This window comes from Bufo bufo, chromosome 1 (genome assembly GCF_905171765.1).
Source record: "Bufo bufo chromosome 1, aBufBuf1.1, whole genome shotgun sequence".
NCBI lineage: Eukaryota > Metazoa > Chordata > Amphibia > Anura > Bufonidae > Bufo > Bufo bufo.
Window position 1 is genome coordinate 806,261,269 of NC_053389.1, and position 22,730 is coordinate 806,283,998.

At 41.7% G+C, this 22,730-nt stretch overlaps 2 protein-coding genes across 2 annotated transcripts in view; one reads left to right on the top strand and one right to left on the bottom strand.

The window, feature by feature from the left end:
• The window catches only part of GPC2 (glypican 2), a 47,517-nt gene extending 27,615 nt beyond the window's left edge, over positions 1-19,902 (bottom strand). The window contains exons 1-3 of the mRNA XM_040415167.1: positions 19,814-19,902; positions 13,376-13,552; positions 4,459-4,617 (exon numbers count right to left, since the gene is read on the bottom strand). Of these exons, the coding sequence (XP_040271101.1) occupies positions 4,459-4,617; positions 13,376-13,523 (307 nt within the window). The 5' untranslated portion in view covers positions 13,524-13,552; positions 19,814-19,902. The remainder of the gene's footprint in view (positions 1-4,458; positions 4,618-13,375; positions 13,553-19,813) is intronic.
• Positions 18,365-22,730, top strand: part of STAG3 (stromal antigen 3) — a 263,346-nt gene continuing 258,980 nt past the window's right edge. The window contains exon 1 of the mRNA XM_040415168.1: positions 18,365-18,477. The gene's annotated coding sequence lies outside the window, so the exon portion shown is untranslated. The remainder of the gene's footprint in view (positions 18,478-22,730) is intronic.

Sequence of the window (22,730 nt, forward strand, 5' to 3'; positions counted from 1 at the left end):
GAGGGTGTCCGATAGGTCCGTCAGTCGAATACCCTTCATCTCGAAATATACGGAACAAAGTGAGGCCATTAATCGCATCATCAAGCGTCATTGGGGTATTCTGGGTGGGTGTCATAGTGAGATCTTAGAATTTAGATCCCCTCCCCTCTTCTCTTTCTGTCGATCTAGGAATCTATGTGATCAACTTGTCAGAGCGGACATTGGGCCTAGGTCCAAGTCTGTTCAAACTTCTTTAACTACACATGGCAAGGGTAGTTTCCCCTGCTTGTGTTGCATTGATTGCAAATACATGGGTAGGGGTTCTACCTTTGTCCATCCTACCACTGGAGTTTCTTACCCTATCCGATTTCACCTTACATGCAATTCAAACGATGTAATTTATGTGTTGATCTGTCCGTGTAAATTATTATATGTGGGTGAAACGTCGACGGATCTCAGAACGCGGTTGAACAATCATCGATTGTCAATACGCAAAAAAAGAAAGGACCTCCCTGTTGCCAAACATTTTACGGAGCTTCAACACTCCGAAAGAGATCTTAAATGTTGGGTCATTGACCACATTCCCATGCCCAGACGTGGGGGCAACAGGGTGTTGATCCTGAGAAAAAGAGAGCTTTTTTGGATTTATACCCTCAACAGCTTGAGACCCAATGGTCTCAATGCGGATTACAACCCGGGGTTATATGTTTAGTGGAGTAATTTGCCCCACAATTGTCATATATGCGATATGTGTCTATCTCTTGAGGGTATTTAGTGTATTTTGAACACTATTAAGCCAGTTTCTTATTTCTATTCTTTCTTCTTTCACTCACAGACACGAATGATGCTGCAGGTTGGAGAAGTGAGACGTACCCGAGATGTCCCGTATCTGCCTACATGTTTCCATACAGAGTTTTTGTTGTTTTTTGCTGTGGTCATACTTTTTTCAGATTTTTATATAATTGGTATATTGCGCTGTATACTGTGTGTCCTATATGACATGTGTGTCCATGGGGAACCGTGGGCCTTTTCGTGGCATGCCCGCAGCATGATTGCTGCTGGGTATATTGCTTCAGATGGCTCACTTGGGGAAGCATGTTGCATTTTGTTATGCACTTGTTTCTCTCTGTTCCTTATGGATACACAATTAGGTGAACGGCACTGTTTCCGTTTTGCGCTACTCTGTTCATTGTCAGGCTATGCGCACACACAGTGATCATCATTAGTTACCTTTTTTCTGTTTGATTTAAGTAGTGCCATTCTGCGCATACTCCCACTGTGATTTGTGAGGAGATCACACTATATCGCGTTTTTGTTGCGGTCTATTGTCTGCGTTTTTTCCCATGTGAGGTTTTTACCACTTTCAAGATGGCCGACACAGCTTTTGACACTCATGCGCATGCGCCAGTTACGTCATTTGAGGAAGCTACATCTTATCCCTCACGCGACTCGGCGCCTGCGCATTGTATCCACCTGAACGCCGGACGTGGCGGCTATCGACATGTGTGGCATCGAGCGACATCGGGTATGTCATTGCTCCTCCTCCCTTTGGCAGCATCGTTTTGTTCTTCCCACTCATTATATATTCCAGGATACACCTGATGTTTATTGATTCATCAATTTACCTTTATGCACTTTATTGCGATTACGCATTGATTTTATAATATATTTGATATATACCACTGATCTATTGATATTTTGTACACTGATATACTTATGTTTTTATGTATCACATATGCACTATTTGCACTTTATTGTATTTGGCTGATAATTGATCACATTGTGATGTCATAGGGGTTGGCCTATATATACCCCCTTTTGTATTGTGTTCATTGCTTGACAAAGGCTCTTGTATGAGCTGAAACGTTGCCATCCACATGGGTGAATAAACACCATCAACTTTTACCTGGAGTGCTGTCCGTTTTTCATCTATATTTGACGGGGTAAGCTGCTACATCCCTGGACATAGCACCCTTCCTGTGTTGTTTCTCCGGTGCCGCCATTGTTTTTCTTTTTTTTATATATATATATATATATATATATATATATCACTATTCTCGAAGTGCCGATATTCGCAATAAAAATTTGCAATTTGAATATTCGTGATCAACACTAAATAGCATTAGGGAGGTTGACAGCATGGAGAACCCCTGACCAGCCTTATACACTCACCTAAAGAATTATTAGGAACACCATACTAATACGGTGTTGGACCCCCTTTTGCCTTCAGAACTGCCTTAATTCTACGTGGCATTGATTCCACAAGGTGCTGATAGCATTCTTTAGAAATGTTGGCCCATATTGATAGGATAGCATCTTGCAGTTGATGGAGATTTGAGGGATGCACATCCAGGGCACGAAGCTCCCGTTCCACCACATCCCAAAGATGCTCTATTGGGTTGAGATCTGGTGACTGTGGGGGCCATTTTAGTACAGTGAACTCATTGTCATGTTCAAGAAACCAATTTGAAATGATTGGAGCTTTGTGACATGGTGCATTATCCTGCTGGAAGTAGCCATCAGAGGATGGATACATGTTCTCATTCTGTTTACGCCAAATTCGGACTCTACCATTTGAATGTCTCAACAGAAATCGAGACTCATCAGACCAGGCAACATTTTTCCAGTCTTCAACAGTCCAATTTTGGTGAGCTCGTGCAAATTGTAGCCTCTTTTTCCTATTTGTAGTGGAGATGAGTGGTACCCGGTGGGGTCTTCTGCTGTTGTAGCCCATCCCCCTCAAGGTTGTGCGTGTTGTGGCTTCACAAATGCTTTGCTGCATACCTCGGTTGTAACGAGTGGTTATTTCAGTCAACGTTGCTCTTCTATCAGCTTGAATCAGTCGGCCCATTCTCCTCTGACCTCTAGCATCCACAAGGCATTTTTGCCCACAGGACTGCCGCATACTGGATGTTTTTCCCTTTTTCACATCATTCTTTGTAAACCCTAGAAATGGTTGTGCGTGAAAATCCCAGTAACTGAGCAGATTGTGAAATACTCAGACCGGCCCGTCTGGCACCAACAACCATGCCACGCTCAAAATTGCTTAAATCCCCTTTCTTTCCCATTCTGACATTCAGTTTGGAGTTCAGGAGATTGTCTTGACCAGGAGCACCCCCCTAAATGCTTTGAAGCAACTGCCATGTGATTGGTTGACTAGATAATTGCATTAATGAGAAATAGAACAGGTGTTCCTAATAATTCTTTAGGTGAGTGTATATGACCAGTTCCATGGCACCTAGAAAAGGAGCAGGTTATGTGATCCAATCAATAAATGGTTGGCATACAACTATTATACCACATTAGGAGCCTAATGGCACTGCTTTTTTGGCTCTATACAAAGTATTTTTTGGGCCCTGCAAGGCTGTATTACATGGAACATGTATAGCAGTGTTACGGTGGCTGTGTGTGGTAGGACTATCTGGGCACATCACTCTGTTATTGGGGTCTTTGACACTGAGTGAATGAAGTTTCGGATCCAAGATACGAAGTCGATTTGCCGCCGATCAGGAGGTCAGGGGGTTTATTGGCTGCTATATTACCCCATATACCACGCAGTGTATTGAACACAAGTGGGGGAATTTAGCAATCTTGCCGGTTTGCACCAAAACGTGTGACTTTTTTTAACCACTTACAAAAAGTAGGCAGGGTGTGGTTGGGGGAAGATGACGCACAGGTGAGATCTCAGCGGCCCAACAAATTTACTAATCTGTGCACCAAAAACCAGTGACACACAACACCGGAAACGTACGCCAGCCCCGTGCTTCTGCTGCACTGACCTCCCAAGGAGGCGTTACCATTATTAATAGGCAGGATCTTCTAATATTTCTGGTGCAAGATTTCTTATTAACAACCACCTATAAAGCTCCTAAAAAATACTCATAATTCAGGGAAAACAAATGACTTTATTAATGGTTCCACATCAATCTAAAATACAGAACAAATGATGAATAAGAGGAGGAACCGTCCAGATTACAATATTGTTATGACTGTAAACTGTCTACTCCACTATCCGGTATTTAATTACAACATATATTCAATATGACCAAAATGAATAAAAGTTAAGCAGTATATACTGACAGATAGATAATAAAGTGCTATTCAGCTATCAAGAGGTGAACAAACAGAAGCCATATGCACTCCAGACCACCGCAATAAATCCCCAATCACTATGGTCATAGTCTGCATACAGCCTCATTTTGTTCACCACTTGTATATTATTCTTGCAAGATTTCAGCTGAACAGTACTTTATTATACATCAGTCAGTATATACTGCTACAACATTGTATTCATTTTGGTCATATTGAGTAAATGTTGTAAATAGCGATTTATATATTTTAGATTACTGTGAATTTATTAAAGTGGTTGTTTGTGGTGAACTTGCTTGGAAAAAGAACACTCGTCTTAATACATTCCCCCCATAGTCCTAGAAGGAATGAAGTAAGATGAGGGGAAGGATAAACGCTGCGCACACTCACCCTGGAACCTCTTTCTTGCCTTGGTCAACACTCCGGCGGGGTAGCTGACTGTCTCATTGACAATGCGAGCTAGATCTCTGACGCTCTCTTCGCTCAGCCTCTGCTCAGTCTCGCTGGGACAACATGTGTACTCCTGGGGGCATATCCGAAGATGTTCCCCTACAAAACATAGCATAGGTCATTCATGTATAACTTCTACAACCCTGAGAGAGCACAGGGCTGGGGACACAGGGTCAGAATTTACATTCGCACGGAAGGGCATCATGTACACAAAATGTTGGCTATGTCGATGTTCAATTAGTTTTAGCATTTTATTTTAGTTTGTTATATTTTACAGATAGATAGATATGGGAGAGATATTAGATAAATGCACTCATTGACAAAAGAAATACGCACCAAGAAGGAGATGTTCGAATGAGGGGGGCTATTAGTGAACTGTGTCCGATGGCATAATTTTAACTAGTCAAAGGGCATCTGTCAGCAGTTTTGTACCTCTGACACTGGATGACCAGTTCTATGTGTCTGCATTGCTGAGAAAAGTGATGTTTAATATATGCAAATGAGCCTCTAGGAGCAACGGGGGCGTTACCATTACACCAAGAGGCTCTGCTCTCTCTACAACTGCTGCGTCCTCTGCACTTTCATTGACAGGAGCAGGCAGTGTAAACGTGATCACACCTGGCCCTGTTATTCAAAGTAGAGAGGGCGTGGCAGTTGCAGAGAGAGCAGAGTGTCTAGGTGTAACGGCAACGCCCCCATTGCCCCAATAGGCTTATTAGCATATAATAAAACATAATTTTTCTCAGCAATGCGGACACACATGAACATAGGACGCACTGTAAGGGATCGCTCTCTCTCAGGGGGTCGCAATCACAGACCTTTTTGCAGACAACCGGATTTAATGTCCAAACTGGTTATTGTGGCACTTCAGCATCCACACAAACATAAGCGTCAAAATGAAACAATCACCTGCCCGTCTGGGCTCTAACTAATACATAGTAGTATTCCCTAACTCACCTCTAAGCACAGGGTCTCAGGCTCCAAAAAATTGCGGATCCGCAAAACATGAACACCAGCCATGTGCGGTCTGCATTTTGCGGACCACACATGGCAGGCACTAAAATAGAAATGCCTTTTCTTGTCCGTGGACATGTTCTATTTTTTTTGCGGGGTCGCGGATGCGGGCAGCACACAGTGTGCTGTCTGCATCTTTTGCGGCCCCATTGAAAATGAATGGGTCCGCACCCGTTCCGCAAAATTGCGGAACGGATGCGAACCCATTTTGCGGACGTGTGAATGGACCCTAAAGTGGATCAAAGACTTTATACACTCTACCTAGAACACCTCCACATTAATATGTACCACCCTCCAAATTACTGCCTGCACAAATCAATTAGAATGTCTGTACTGTGTGCCTCTGTTCTGCCTTGCCTGTCTTTATATTGATATTGTGTGCACGTGTACATCACATGTAGTCTTAATAGTTCCCTTCTACTGATTGTATGACTATATGTAGCATCACTGGTCCCTAGAGGAACGCTGTCTTGTTTTTACTGTGTACTAAATCGCTGTATATGGTTGAGATGACAATAAACCCTTAGGCCCCTTTCACACGGACGAGTATTCCGCGCGGATGCGATGCGTGAGTTGAACGCATTGCACCCGCACTGAATCCTGACCCATTCATTTCTATGGGGCTGTTCACATGAGCGGTGATTTTCACGCATCACTTGTGCGTTGCGTGAAAATCGCAGCATGCTCTATATTCTGCGTTTTTCGCGCAACGCAGGCCCCATAGAAGTGAATGGGGTTGCGTGAAAATCGCAAGCATCCGCAAGCAAGTGCGGATGCGGTGTGATTTTCACGCACGGTTTCTAGTAGACGATCGGGATGGAGACCCGATCATTATTATTTTCCCTTATAACTTGGTTATAAGGGAAAATAATAGCATTCTGAATACAGAATGCAAAGTAAAATAGCGCAGCCCGGCTTCTCTTCTGTCTTCATCTTAGCTGTGTGCAGGAAAAGAACCTGTGGTGACGTCACTCCGGTCATCACATGATCCATCACCATGGTAAAAAATCATGTGATGGACCATGTGATGACCGGAGTGACGTCACCACAGGTTCTTTTCCTGCACACAGCACAGATGAAGACAGAAGAGATGCCGGCTGTGCGAGCAAGTGGATTAAGGTGAGTTAAATTTTTTTTTTTTTTTTTTTTAACCCCTCCAGCGATGTTTTACTATGCATTCTGTATTCAGAATGCTATTATTTTCCCTTATAACCATGTTATAAGGGAAAATAATACAATCTACACAACCCCGATTTGGGTACCACACATGCGCGATTTTCCTCACGCGAGTGCCAAATGCATTACAATGTTTTGCACTCGCGCGGAAAAATCACGCATGTTCCCGCAACGCACCCGCACCTTTTCCCGCAACGCCCGTGTGAAAGAGGTCTTAGGTTGGGAATACACCAGCAGATGAGGCATTCCTCCACTGACAATCCCCTGCTCCTCAGTGGAGGAGACTGCTGCTATTACATGATTTTTTTTAACCTGCTTAAAAATTGCGATTGCCCAGTGTTCGCTCATTCATCGGGTAATTGTCGGCACTATTACGCAGGCAGATCATCGGTAACGAGTGTCCCCACGAATGCTTGTTACCGATAATCTACCCGACTATCGCTAGGACTAATACACCCTAACTTAAGCCTCATTCACACGTCAGTATTCGGTCAGTGATTTCCATCCAGGTGCGGCTCTAAACACAGAACAGATGCAAATCTTTCCCTTATACCTTATCTTTGGGGAGGCTCAATCCTGGCTTTGGCTCACAATCACTGATGGAAATCACTGACCAAACACTGATGTGTGAATGAGGCTTTACTTGCAAAAAAGATTAGATAGAAAGATAGATAATAGATAGATAGATAGATAGATATGAGATAGATAGATATCAATACTAATGTCTAATTTTAGACCTGCCAATAAAGATTGATTGATAGATAATTTCCAAAAATGAGGCAGCACTCCAGATAAAAGTGAAAGGTGACGACCCAATTTATTCCCAGGCAACGTTTTTTTCATCCCACTCAGTGAGGCCTTTGTCAAGCAAGGCAATAGTGTCTCAAGTGAGAATATACAGTGCCTTGCAAAAGTATTCACCCCCTTGACTTTTTGTGTATTTTAGTGCCTCACAACGTGGAATAACATGGATTGTTTGAGGATTTGCATCATGTAATTTACAGAACATGCCCACAACTTTTAGGATGTTTTATTTTTTTGATTGTGAAGCAAACAACAAATAGGACAAAATAACAGATAAAGTCAATGTGCATAACTATTCACCCCCCTAAAGTCTATACTTTGTAGAGCCGCCTTTTGCAGCAATCACAGCTCCAAGTCGCTTTGGATAAGTCTCTATGAGCAGTTGCCACCTCTTACCACTGGGATTTTTGCCCATTCCTCCTTGCAAAACTGCTCCAGCCCCTTCAGGTTGGATGTTTGCGCTTGTGAACAGCAATCTTTACATCTGACCACAGATTTTCTATTGGATTGAGATCTGGCTGTGACTCGGCCATTCCACCACATTTACATGTTTCCCCTTAAACCAGCCAAGTGTTGCTTTAGCAGAGTGTTTGGGGTCATTGTCCTGCTGGAAGGTGAACCTCTGTCCTGGCCTCAAATCACGCACAGTGGTGCAGGTTCTGCTCAAGAATATCCCTGTATTTAGCACCATCTTTTCCTCCACTCTGACCAGTTTCCTAGTCTCTGCCACCACCATGTTTCACTGTGGGGATGGGGTTCTCTGGGTGATGTGATGTGTTGAGTTTGCACCAGACATAGCGTTTTCTTTGATGGCCGAAAAGTTTAATTTTAGTCTCATCAGACCAGAGCACCTTCCTCCGTAAATTTTGGGAGTCTCCCACATGCCTTTTCGCAAACTCACAATGTTTGTTTTTAGCTGAAAGTAATGGCTTTCTTCTGGCCACTCCACAATAAAGCCCAACTCTATGGAGCGTACGGCTTATTGTCGTCCTATGTACAGATCCTCCAGTCTCTGCTGTGGACTCTGCAGCTCCTCCAGGTTTACCTTATGTCTCTGTGCTGCCTCCCTGATTAATGCCCTCCTTGCCCGGTCCATGAGTTTTGGTGGGCGGCCGTCTCTTGGCAGATTTGCTGTTGTGCCATGTTCGCTCCATTTGGTAATGATAGATTTGATGGTGCTTCTGGGGATCATCAAAGATTTTGATATTTTTTTTATAACCTAACCCTGACTTGTACTTCTCAACAACATTGTCCCTTACTTGTCTGGAGAGTTCCTTGGTCTTCATGGCAGTGTTTAGTTAGTGATGCCTCTTGCTTAGGTGTTTCAGCCTCTGGGGCCTTTCAAAAAAGGTGTGTATATGTAATGACAGATCATGTGACACTTAGATTGCACACAGGTGGACATCATTTCACTAATTATGTGACTTCTGAAGGTAATTGGTTGCACCAGAGCTTTTTATGGGTTTTCTAACAAAGGGGGTGAATACATACACACATACCAATTTTCTGTTTTCTATTTCTAAACAATAATTTTATTTATATATTTTTCTCATTTCACTTCACCAACTTAGACTATTGTGTTCTGATCCATCACATCAAATTCACATTAACAAAACATTGAACTTAAGGCTGTAATGTAACAAAATACGAAAAAAGTCAAGGGGGGGGGGGCGAATACTTTTGCAAAGCACTATATACTAAAAATGTATCACATGATACATAAGTGAATAATTGAACACTTGATACATCAAAACAATTGGTCACATGATCGATACACAGAATCAAAAATCACAAAAAATACAAAATAAGTGCATGATTATCAATAATTACTAAAGGGACCAATGAAACTTTGAACAGAAATATCTAAAAAGGACTCATACTCAAAAAATTGATATGTGAATAATAAAGTGCAAGTGCATTGTGCTAGTGAAGGGTTAAAAAAATCTAGTCTAGCTAGTTAATACACAGCTGACCTATATTTCACAATTACATTTATTTTTTTTATACCTAGATGGAAGTCCTTTGCCGTATTTGTCCAGTGATGCCAGAAGTGGTTCTCCACGTCCGCATAACTTGGCTTTACCGAAAAGTTTTATTTGATGATCGGCGGGACATCAGTGGTTTCATTTCTAATGTATTATTTAAATAAATGTATTTGATGGATATCTTTATAATGATCTGTATTCTTGTGACTGGTTTACCCCTTGCAGTGGTGGTGTTAATTCGCCACCCGAAGCGGGACACAGACGCGCCCTGCCTCCGGATGACATTAAGGCATGGGACAAGGGGTCCACCACAGGGGTCCCTGTCCGGTGCTGCCCCTCTAACATTGCATTACCCAGTCGTTAGGAAGTCATCTGTCGGGATTCGAACCCTTGACCAGCCACATCCCAGGCGGTAGCCCTGCTTACTAGGCTACCATCCTCTCTGGACATTCCTCCCTGAAGCCTATTAGTTAACCTCAGTCTTGCCTAGCCTTGCTCATTACCCTTGATTCCCCACACCTGGTACTTCCCTATATAGTCCAGCCCCTTGCACTCCAGTTTGCTGATTATTGAGCTCCTGAGCCTTGATCAAGCTTCTCCTCATCTGTTGCTCCTGCTACTGCTGGAAGTCCACTGCTGACCAGGAATTGCCTACCGACTACTCTTCTGCCTTATCCCTACCTACTGAACTGCTACCACCGTTGCCATCCGGATTGTCTGACCACGCTTACTGCCGCCTGCCCTGACTCACCGCCTGCCTACCGACTACTCTTCTGCCTTATCCCTACCTAATGAACTGCTACCACCGTTGCCATCCAGATTGTCTGACCACGCTTACTACCTGCCTGCGGTCCTTGCCACTGGGCTCCACTCCTACCTCCAGCCAGCGGTCCTCTGACTCAGGTGAGCCTGTAGGACTGTTACATCATCTCAGACCTCCAATGCCATTGTGCTATGTGGGCTGTTTTGACGCGTATGGGTGGGCGCGCCATTCTGCAGCGTGCCGCTTGACACTGATGTGTTGACTGACACACTGCATAATTTTGCTGCGGGGTCACCTTCATTAGATGCTGCGGCGGCAATTGGAGGGCCACCTGTATGTGCTCAATGGATCCACTATCTCCTTGATACTACCAGATATTGTCTTTTTTTTGTTATAAAAATTGAATGATCCCACTGATGCCCTGTATTGATTTCACGATCGCTACCTTTTGCCTGTAGGTAAATAAACTACAGGGTTACCATAGTGATCACACATCCCCCTGGTGCTGATTGGCCAAGGTGGAGTCACATGGTCCGCCCCTCTCTCCTTTTGCTGGGGGCGACGCGCTCTGTCAGCATGTCCCCGGTCACGTGGACGGTGGCTCGGAGGAGCGCCGCTCACGCGGGGAGGGTGGACCGGACTGTCTGGCCCCCACGTTTGCGCAGTTGGCACAGGGGAACGTCGGCTACATGCGGGCGTACTGAACCACCATTGGTATGCTGGTTTTGATATATGTAATTGTGAAATATAGGTCAGCTGTGTATTAATTAGCTAGACTAGATTTTTCAACCCTTCACTAGCACAATGCACTTGCACTTTATTATTATGATAGTTATTCACATATACATTTTTTGAGTATGAGTCCTTTTTAGATATTTCTGTTCAAAGTTTCATTGGTCCCTTTAGTAATTATTGATAAATATGCACTTATTTTTAGTAATTTTTTATTTTGTATATCGATCATGTGACTAATTGTTTTGATGTATCATGTGTTCAATTATTCACTTATGTATCATGTGATCAATTTTGGGCATATATACTAACTTGTGACACTATTGCCTTGCTTGACAAAGGCCTCATTGAGTGGGCTGAAACGTTGCCTGGGAATAAATTGGGTCATCACCTTTCACTTTTATCTGGAGTGCTGCCTCGTTTTTGGAAATATTGTACAGTGGAATTGTCGCCCTCCTACCCTGAGGATTCGCACCCTATTTACTTTTTTCTAACTGTTCTGCTGTTGTATTTTTGTTTTTTAGATAGATAGATAGATATAAGACAAATAGATAGAGAGATAGATATGTGCTAGATAGATAGATACAGGGAGTGCAGAATTATTAGGCAAATGAGTATTTTGACCACATCATCCTCTTTATGCATGTTGTCTTACTCCAAGCTGTATAGGCTCGAAAGCCTACTCCCAATTAAGCATATTAGGTGATATGCATCTCTGTAATGAGAAGGGGTGTGGTCTAATGACATCAACACCCTATATCAGGTGTGCATAATTATTAGGCAACTTCCTTTCCTTTGGCAAAATGGGTCAAAAGAAGGACTTGACAGGCTCAGAAAAGTCAAAAATAGTGAGATATCTTGCAGAGGGATGCAGCACTCTTAAAATTGCAAAGCTTCTGAAGCATGATCATCGAACAATCAAGCGTTTCATTCAAAATAGTCAACAAGGTCGCAAGAAGCGTGTGGAAAAACCAAGGCGCAAAATAACTGCCCATGAACTGAGAAAAGTCAAGCGTGCAGCTGCCAAGATGCCACTTGCCACCAGTTTGGCCATATTTCAGAGCTGCAACATTACTGGAGTGCCCAAAAGCACAAGGTGTGCAATACTCAGAGACATGGCCAAGGTAAGAAAGGCTGAAAGACGACCACCACTGAACAAGACACACAAGCTGAAACGTCAAGACTGGGCCAAGAAATATCTCAAGACTGATTTTTCTAAGGTTTTATGGACTGATGAAATGAGAGTGAGTCTTGATGGGCCAGATGGATGGGCCCGTGGCTGGATTGGTAAAGGGCAGAGAGCTCCAGTCCGACTCAGACGCCAGCAAGGTGGAGGTGGAGTACTGGTTTGGGCTGGTATCATCAAAGATGAGCTTGTGGGGCCTTTTCGGGTTGAGGATGGAGTCAAGCTCAACTCCCAGTCCTACTGCCAGTTTCTGGAAGACACCTTCTTCAAGCAGTGGTACAGGAAGAAGTCTGCATCCTTCAAGAAAAACATGATTTTCATGCAGGACAATGCTCCATCACACGCGTCCAAGTACTCCACAGCGTGGCTGGCAAGAAAGGGTATAAAAGAAGAAAATCTAATGACATGGCTTCCTTGTTCACCTGATCGGAACCCCATTGAGAACCTGTGGTCCATCATCAAATGTGAGATTTACAAGGAGGGAAAACAGTACACCTCTCTGAACAGTGTCTGGGAGGCTGTGGTTGCTGCTGCACGCAATGTTGATGGTGAACAGATCAAAACACTGACAGAATCCATGGATGGCAGGCTTTTGAGTGTCCTTGCAAAGAAAGGTGGCTATATTGGTCACTGATTTGTTTTTGTTTTGTTTTTGAATGTCAGAAATGTATATTTGTGAATGTTGAGATGTTATATTGGTTTCACTGGTAAAAATAAATAATTGAAATGGGTATATATTTGTTTTTTAAGTTGCCTAATAATTATGCACAGTAATAGTCACCTGCACACACAGATATCCCCCTAAAATAGCTAAAACTAAAAACAAACTAAAAACTACTTCCAAAAATATTCAGCTTTGATATTAATGAGTTTTTTTGGGTTCATTGAGAACATGGTTGTTGTTCAATAATAAAATTAATCCTCAAAAATACAACTTGCCTAATAATTCTGCACTCCCTGTATATAACACAGATAGATAGATAGAGAGATAGATAGATATGTGATAGAGAGATAGATATAACACAGATAGATAGAGAGATAGATAGATGGATAGAGAGATAGATATAAGACAGATAGATAGGAGATAGATAGATAGATAGATAGATAGATATGTGATAGATAGATCATTGAAGCGTCTGGAGCACCTCTATATACAGTACATGTAGTAATAATAGCACATAAGTATGGCTGATGTACCGGATATTGGAGTTCGGACCTCTGGGATGTCACTCAGGCCCCTGTCTCTAAGCTCCCGGGCAGCATCCACACAACTCCGCACCTCACTGGCCCTGGCATGGAGGATTACCGCAGCCAAGAAGAGGAGGGACAGCTTGTAATCAGGCATGATAGCCGGGGTCTCTGCGCAGGAGATGTCTGCAAACACAGCAAAATATTACACTGCAAGACATGAAATACAGGGAGCAGTCACTGATGTATGGCCAGAGCAGACAGAGGGAAGGATAGAGACAGAGCACTCATCAATAGGAAATTACATGGACTGTGCAAGGGGATAGCGGCACAATACAGGATGATAGCATGAGAGTACACAGACTTATAAGGAGACATATAGAGGAATATGGAAAAACACTGTCACTGACAATTACTACACTGTCCTACATGCACTATATAAGGACATTATAGGGACAGTGTAGATATAATAAATACTGCAGACGGATACAGGGACAATATGGAAACATTATACAGTCCTGCTTGGAGGTTTTTGACCCCTTCAGAATTTTCTAATTTTTGCATACATTTGGCATAAAATTACATCAGATGTTGACACAAGTCCTAAACGCAGATAAAGAGAACCAAATCGAATAAATGGGTAAAAAATATTAGACTTTATTAAGGAAAATATCTGTGAGTGGCACTGGAGCTTCGGCTCTGCTATGTTGGAGGGATTCCTTTCATGAGCTGCTCACTTCAGGTCCTTTGACAACATTTCTCTTGGATTAAGCTCAGGACATCGACTTGGCCATTCCAAAACTTTAACTTTCTTCTTCTTTGGTAGAACGTCTTGTGTGCTTAGAGTCATAGTCTCACTGCATGACCCACGTTTTCTCTTGAGATTCAGCTCACCGACAGATGTCCTGATTATTTTCCTTTAGAATTTGCTGGAATAATTCAGAATTCATCGTTCCATCAATGAAATTCAGAACTCATCGTTCCATCAATGATGGCAAGTTGTTGTGGCCCAGATGCGGCAAAACAGGCCCCAACCATGCATGATACTACCACAACTATGTATCATAGATGAATGAGGCTTTCAAGCTGGAATGCAGTGTTTTCCTCTCTCCAAACATAACGCTTTTTAAACCAGAAAGTTTTATTTTGTTCTCATCCATCCACAAAACACTGTCCCAATAGCCGCCTGGCTTGTCCATGTGATCTTTAGCAATCTGCAGATGGGCAGCAATGTTCTTTTTGGAGAGCAGCAGCCTTCTCCTCCTGCATGCACACCATTGTTGTTCATCGTCCTCCTAAAGGTTGGACTTCAGAACATTAACATTAGCTATTGGGAGAAAGGCCCTTAGTTTTGTAGAGGTTATCTTAGGTTCCTTTGTGACCTTGTGGATTATTACACGCTGTGCTCTTGGTGTTATCTTTGTTGGCCGACCACTCCTGGGGAAGGTAATCACGATCCTGAATTTCCTTTAAACTTTTGCTTACCATCACACGACTATGTATGTCATGATGGTAAGCTCTTAAAGGGGTTGTCCCACAAAAAATATTCTACAGTTATCAAACCAGCACCTGGATCTGAATTCTTTTGTAATTGCATTTCATTAAAAACTTATAAGTCTGCATAGCCACTGAGTTAATTAAATAAAATGTATCAGTATAGCGCCACCTGCTGTTTTTTTTTCTTATTTCTTTGTCCTGCTCACTGAGATGGCCGCACATGCTCAGTTTCATCCTTCAACTGCCTCCTGAGCTGTGATAGGTAGAGCTGAGACACGCCCCCTGAGCTGTGATAGGTAGCGCTGAGACACGCCCCCTGAGCTGTGATAGGTAGAGCTGAGACACGCCCCCTGATCTGCAGCAGAAGAGACACTCCCCTTGAGCTTCCAGCTTGATATAAATCTAGCAGAGCAATGAATGAGGAGATCTCTGGATCCATGTGAGGTACAGGGCTGGTTCTAGCTTTGTTAGAAAGAGGTTGTCATGTGCTATGTGATGTCTGATTTTCATTTTTTACATTATTCAGGGTATAACCCCTTTAAATGTAACCTGACATTTTAGGCCGGTGCCCCGGTTATATTAATGGTGGCCTGAGGAATGTTCTGCCATGCTGAATGCACTTGGACAACAAATTATCAAGATCCACTACTAGCAGTTCCCTTTGCAATTGCGAACTAATGACGTCCCAGATGTGCTCAATGGGAGACGAGTCTGGAAACACTGCAGGTCATGATATCACGTTTAGGACACACAGGACGTTCAAGGTAGCATGAGCTACATGTGGCCTGTTGTTGACCTGTTGAAATGACCGTACCACTGGTTCCTCAACCAAATTAATGTAACACTGAAATGTTAGTGTACCTGAAAGGAAGAGTAGAGGGGTCTGGCTGCCATACATTATGCAACCCAACACCATAATCCAAGGAGTAGAACTGGTGTGACATTCCCTTGTGAAGGCCTCTTTATGGTGTTGCCCACTTGGTCTCCGAACCAGTTTACAGATATCATTGCGTCCGTCTTTCTGTGCACCATCATTGCCTTTGAGAGCAGTGTTGTGAGATCAATGGAACAACTGTAGCCAGACGTCTGACTCGCAGCCCTATGTCGTGCAAATGCCTTCTGATGGTTTGTGTAGACGCTGTTTGCCACCTTTGGCTTGCGATGTGACGTCCAATATCACTTGCAGTACAGAATGGATCACCAGGCGCCATTCTTCTAATTAGACGTTCTGATCGTGCAGAGGTGCTCCTCTGTGGACCTCTTGCTGTCATTCAGTTCATCGTTGTTCTCCCAACCACCGGCACACGAAACGCAGGTCTCTCAGTTCAAGGATTCTGTCCTTCTCAGATTGTGACAAGTGGTGATAACTGCCACATCAATGAACAGGAGGCACCGCAAAAGGTTTCATGTGGCTAAAAGGCTAAAAACATTGCTTTCCATCTGGATTTTATGCCGTACACACATATATAAGCACAGTGTAGAGAGAGATATAGAAACAGTCTACAGTCGTGGCCAAAAGTTTTGAGAATGACACAAATATTAGTTTTCACAAAGTTTGCTGCTAAACTGCTTTTAGATCTTTGTTTCAGTTGTTTCTGTGATGTAGTGAAATATAACTTCATACGTTTCAAAGGCTTTTATCGACAATTACATGACATTTATGCAAAGAGTCAGTATTTGCAGTGTTGGCCCTTCTTTTTCAGGACCTCTGCAATTCGACTGGGCGTGCTCTCAATCAACTTCTGGGCCAATTCCTGACTGATAGCAACCCATTCTTTCATAATCACTTCTTGGAGTTTGTCAGAATTAGTGGGTTTTTGTTTGTCCAGCCGCCTCTTGAGGATTGACCACAAGTTCTCAATGGGATTAAGATCTGGGGAGTTTCCAGGCCATGGTCCCAAAATGTCAACGCTTTGGTCCCCGAGCCACTTAGTTATCACTTTTGCCTTATGGCACGGTGCTCCATCGTGCTGGAAAATGCATTGTTCTTCACCAAACTGTTGTTGGATTGTTGGAAGAAGTTGCTGTTGGAGGGTGTTTTGGTACCATTCTTTATTCATGGCTGTGTTTTTGGGCAAAATTGTGAGTGAGCCCACTCCCATGGATAAGAAGCAACCCTACACATGAATGGTCTCAGGATGCTTTACTGTTGGCATGACACAGGACTGATGGTAGAGCTCACCTCTTCTTCTCCGGACAAGCCTTTTTCCAGATGCCCCAAACAATCGGAAAGAGGCTTCATCGGAGAATATGACTTTGCCCCAGTCCTCAGCAGTCCATTCACCATACTTTCTGCAGAAGATCAATCTGTCCCTGATGTTTTTTTTGGAGAGAAGTGGCTTCTTTGCTGGCCTTCTTGACACCAGGCCATCTTCCAAAAGTCTTCGCCTCACTGTGCGTGCAGATGCCTGCTGCCATTCCTGAGCAAGCTCTGCACTGGTGGCACTCCGATCCCGCAGCTGAATCCTCTTTAGGAAACGATCCTGGCGCTTGCTGGACTTCCTTGGATGCCCTGAAGCCTTCTTAACAAGAATTGAACCTCTTTCCTTGAAGTTCTTGATGATCCTATAAATTATTGATTGAGGTGCAATCTTAGTAGCCACAATATCCTTGCCTGTGAAGCCATTTTTATGCAACGCAATGATGTCTGCACACGTTTCTTTGCAGGTCACCATGGTTAACAATGGAAGAACAATGATTTCAAGCATCACCCTCCTTTTAACATGTCAAGTCTGCCATTTTAACCCAATCAGACTGACATAATGATCTCCAGCCTTGTGCTCGTCAACATTCTCACCTGAGTTAACAAGACGATTACTGAAATGATCTCAGCAGGTCCTTTAATGACAGCAATGAAATGCAGTGGAAAGGTTTTTTTGGGATTAAGTTAATTTTCATGGCAAAGAAGGACTATGCAATTCATCTGATCACTCTTCATAACATTCTGGAGTATATGCAAATTGCTATTATAAAAACTTAAGCAGCAACTTTTCCAATTTCCAATATTTATCTAATTCTCAAAACTTTTGTCCACGACTGTAGAGATATAATCCCAATGTACAAAGATAGAAGGACAGTTCAAAAAGACAGAAAATCAGTGCAAAGTGATAATGAAAGCTACATGCTACAACAATATGAACAGTGAAGAGATGTAGCCTAAAAGGGCAAAAAGAGATGCATGGACATTGAAGAACTTTATGGGACCTAGATACGGAAGTATAGCAATAGTGTAGAGACATTTACGGACGATGCAGGGAGATACTGGGCGATCTATAGACATACAGTACATATGCAATAGTATGTATACATTCTAGAATAGTATACATATATATTAGTAGCCTGAAGAGTTATATAGGAGCAGTGTAGAGCGATACAGAAAAAAGTGAAAGGCATGAGGAAATATCCAGTATGGACAGGAGAAAGAGATGTACACACAGAGACATGGGGAGTAGGGAGGTAGAGATAATACACACAGGTGCAGACAGACTGGGCCTGTACTACCATAGCTACAGGTATATACAGGGAGAGATCTACCTATACATCTGCAAAGGAATGTGGATGACATACAGCGTGCAAAGGAGAGCGACATGTACAGATATATTGTATAAGCTCAGGTATGTACAATATACAGAGCAGTGATGATGTGATATATATATATATATATATATATATATATATATATATATAGTATAATATAAGGTATGTACTATATACAGAGCAGTGATGTAATATATATATAGTATAATATAAGGTACGTACAATATACAGAGCAGTGATGTGATAGATATATATATAGTATAATATAAGGTACGTACAATATACAGAGCAGTGATGTGATATATATATATAGTATAATATAAGGTACGTACAATATACAGAGCAGTGATATATATATATAGTATAATATAAGGTACGTACAATATACAGAGCAGTGATGTGATATATATATAGTATAATATAAGGTACGTACAATATACAGAGCAGTGATGTGATATATATATAGTATAATATAAGGTATGTACAATATACAGAGCAGTGATGTGATATATATATAGTATAATATAAGGTACGTACAATATACAGAGCAGTGATGTGATATATATATAGTATAATATAAGGTACGTACAATATACAGAGCAGTGATGTGATAGATATATATAGTATAATATATGTACAATATACAGAGCAGTGATGTGATAGATATATATAGTATAATATAAGGTACGTACAATATACAGAGCAGTGATGTGATATATATATATAGTATAATATAAGGTACGTACAATATACAGAGCAGTGATGTGATATATATATATAGTATAATATAAGGTACGTACAATATACAGAGCAGTGATGTGATAGATATATATAGTATATTATAAGGTACATACAATATACAGAGCAGTGATGTGATAGATATATATAGTATAGTATAAGGTACATACAATATACAGAGCAGTGATGTGATAGATATATATAGTATAATATATGTACAATATACAGAGCAGTGATGTGATAGATAGATATATATAGTATAATATAAGGTACGTACAATATACAGAGCAGTGATGTGATATATATATATATAGTATAATATAAGGTACGTACAATATACAGAGCAGTGATGTGATATATATATATATAGTATAATATAAGGTACGTACAATATACAGAGCAGTGATGTGATATATATATATATAGTATAATATAAGGTACGTACAATATACAGAGCAGTGATGTGATATATATATATATAGTATAATATAAGGTACGTACAATATACAGAGCAGTGATGTGATATATATATATATAGTATAATATAAGGTACGTACAATATACAGAGCAGTGATGTGATATATATATATATATATATAGTATAATATAAGGTACGTACAATATACAGAGCAGTGATGTGATATATATATATATAGTATAATATAAGGTACGTACAATATACAGAGCAGCTGTGATGAGACCCCGGCACTGGATCAGCTGGAAGACAAAGGAGATGTGTGCTGCCCCGCGGTCCTAGAGCCGCCGGCTGCTGCTGACTGAGTCTATGGATAGAACAGACAGGGCGTGTGCAGGGGGAGGCTGACAGCACACCCACAGCTCACCGCCTGATATATGCAGATATTATTCATCCAGACAGCAAGAAGACTACAGGACCTGAGAGGAAAGATAGAAAGGAAAAGATAGAGGCTGACGGATAGACAGATAGATAGATAGATAGATATGAGATAGATAGATAGATAGATATGAGATAGATAGATAATAGATAGATAGATAATGGATTGATAGATAGAAGATAGATAGATAATGGATAGATAGATGATAGATAGATAATAGATAGATAGATAGATGATAGATAGATAGATAATAGATAGATGATAGATAGATAATAGATAGATAATAGATAGATGATAGATAGATGATAGATAGATAATAGATACATATGAGATAGATAGATAATAGATAGATGATAGATAGATAGATATGAGATAGATAGATAGATAGATATGAGATAGATAGATAGATGATAGATGATAGATAGATAGATGATAGATAGATGATAGATAGATAGATAATAGATTGATAATAGATAGATAACAGATAATAGATAGATAATAGATAGATAACAGATAATAGATAGATAATAGATAGATAATAGATAGATAACAGATAGTAGATAGATACCGTAATAGATAAGAGACAGATGATAGATAGATAATAGATTGATAATAGATAGATAACAGATAATAGATAGATAATAGATAGATAACAGATAATAGATAGATAATAGATAGATGATAGATAGATAGATAACAGATAGTAGATAGATACCGTAATAGATAAGAGACAGATGATAGATAGATAATAGATAGATGATAGATAGACAGATATATTCCTGTGGATAGATATTATCACAATCAACTTCCTCATGTGCCACCCCCAATTTCTCATAGATTGTAAGCTCTTGCGATCAGGGCCCTGCCAGTTGTATATTATCCAGTTACCTTTGTTTTGTACATGAACCCTATGAATTTGTAAAGTGCTGTGCAATATGGTGGCGCTATATAAATTATTATTATTATACTATTATATGAGATAGATAGATAGATATAAGGCCTCTTGCACACGACCGTATACATTTTGCGGTCCGCACAAAACGGATCTGCAAAAATTACGGATGACATCCGTGTGCATTCCGTATTTTGCGGAACAGAACAGCTGGCCCCTAATGCGGACGATAATAATACATGTTTTTTTGCGGTACAGAAATATGGAAATACGGAAACAGAATGCACACGGAGAACCTTCCTTTCTTTTTGCAGACCTATTGAAATGAATGGTTCCGTATACCGTACGCAAAAAGAACGGAAACGGAATGAAAATACGTTTGTGTGCAGGAGTCCTTGGCTGTAGATGACTGAGGTGTCTGCGTAGCGTTAGATGAATGCACAGAGGTCGTCACCTCCTCCATCCTCTTCCTCTGTGGCCCATCTGTCCCTCTGTGGGGGGTAAAGAGTGAATTGCCCTTTAGTGACATTAGCAGTGGTGGCAGGTGTCACCCTGGGGGGGCTACACTGCGGGTGGTGGTCTTATCACACATTACAGTGGAGCCTCCACCGCCGAGGGGATTTTCCGTTTCATGTAGTCATTGTATAAGGGCTCATGCACACGGCCGTAGTTTTTGTCGTTTTTTTGCGGATGGGATGTGGGGATCCATTCATCTCAATGGGGATGCAAAAAAGGCGGACAATTTTCAAGATCTCTGATTGTTGTCAGTGAATAGGAACATTCAGAAATCCTTTCTGACCTCAGTGTAGGTAAGGGCTGTCGGGGGTGCAGCTCACTGGACCGGATACAGTAGTGACAAACTACAGCTGTGTGTGCAGGATTAGGTTTTCTGCTGCTTGGTGTAAGCAAGAATGTTTCCATTCACTGACAGTAAGCAAAGATCTTGAAAATGTTGATTTCATTTACTTATTTGAATTTTCTTCATGATAAAGTGTAAAAACATCTTTGCAGCATAGCTGGAAAAAAAACTATTGGCTCCGATCTGTAATGATTGGGTCCAGATAGGCAGAGGATTGCAAAACGGACAAGAATAGGACATGTTATATTTTTTTTGCGTGGTCACGGAGCGGAGCAACGGAGGCGGACAGCACACGGAGTGCTGTCCACATCTCTTGCGGCCCCATTGAAGTGAATGGGTCCGCACCAGAACGGATGCGGACCACAACAACGGTCGTGTGAATGAGGCCCTATACCTGATGTCTGTGGAGGCTCCACTCCTGGTTTTGGATCACAGTTACTGAAGGAAATCACTGACCAAACACTGAGACCTCATCCACATTTCTGTGTTAGGGCTCATTCAGACAACCGTAGTGTTTTGCGGATCCGCAAAACACGGATGCCGGGTGTGGACCCGTTCATACGGCCGTGTGAATGTGCCCTTAGTGACACATCCATGAAAAAAAGCGTACGTGTTTCATCTGTGAAGATATCTGTGAAGGATCCGTGATGGGTCCCGTGTGTCCGTTTTTACCATCCGTGTGTCATTCGTAATTCACTGACGTTGCTCAGCTGAAAATGAATTTCCAAAGAATCTCCTATCTGTCTTCAGTGAAAAACGGACGCAACATAGACACAACACGGATGTGTGTCAGTGATTTTCACGGACCCATAGACTTCTATGAGCGTGCTTGGTCCGCATCACAGATCAAAGTAGTGAACTGTCAGTAAAAAAAATACTGAAATGTAAACAGACACATTTAAATCAATGGGTACGTGTGCTGCCCGTGGAAAATTCGGACAGCACACGTCAGTGAGAAATGGAAATGTGGACGAGGTCTGACTGTAT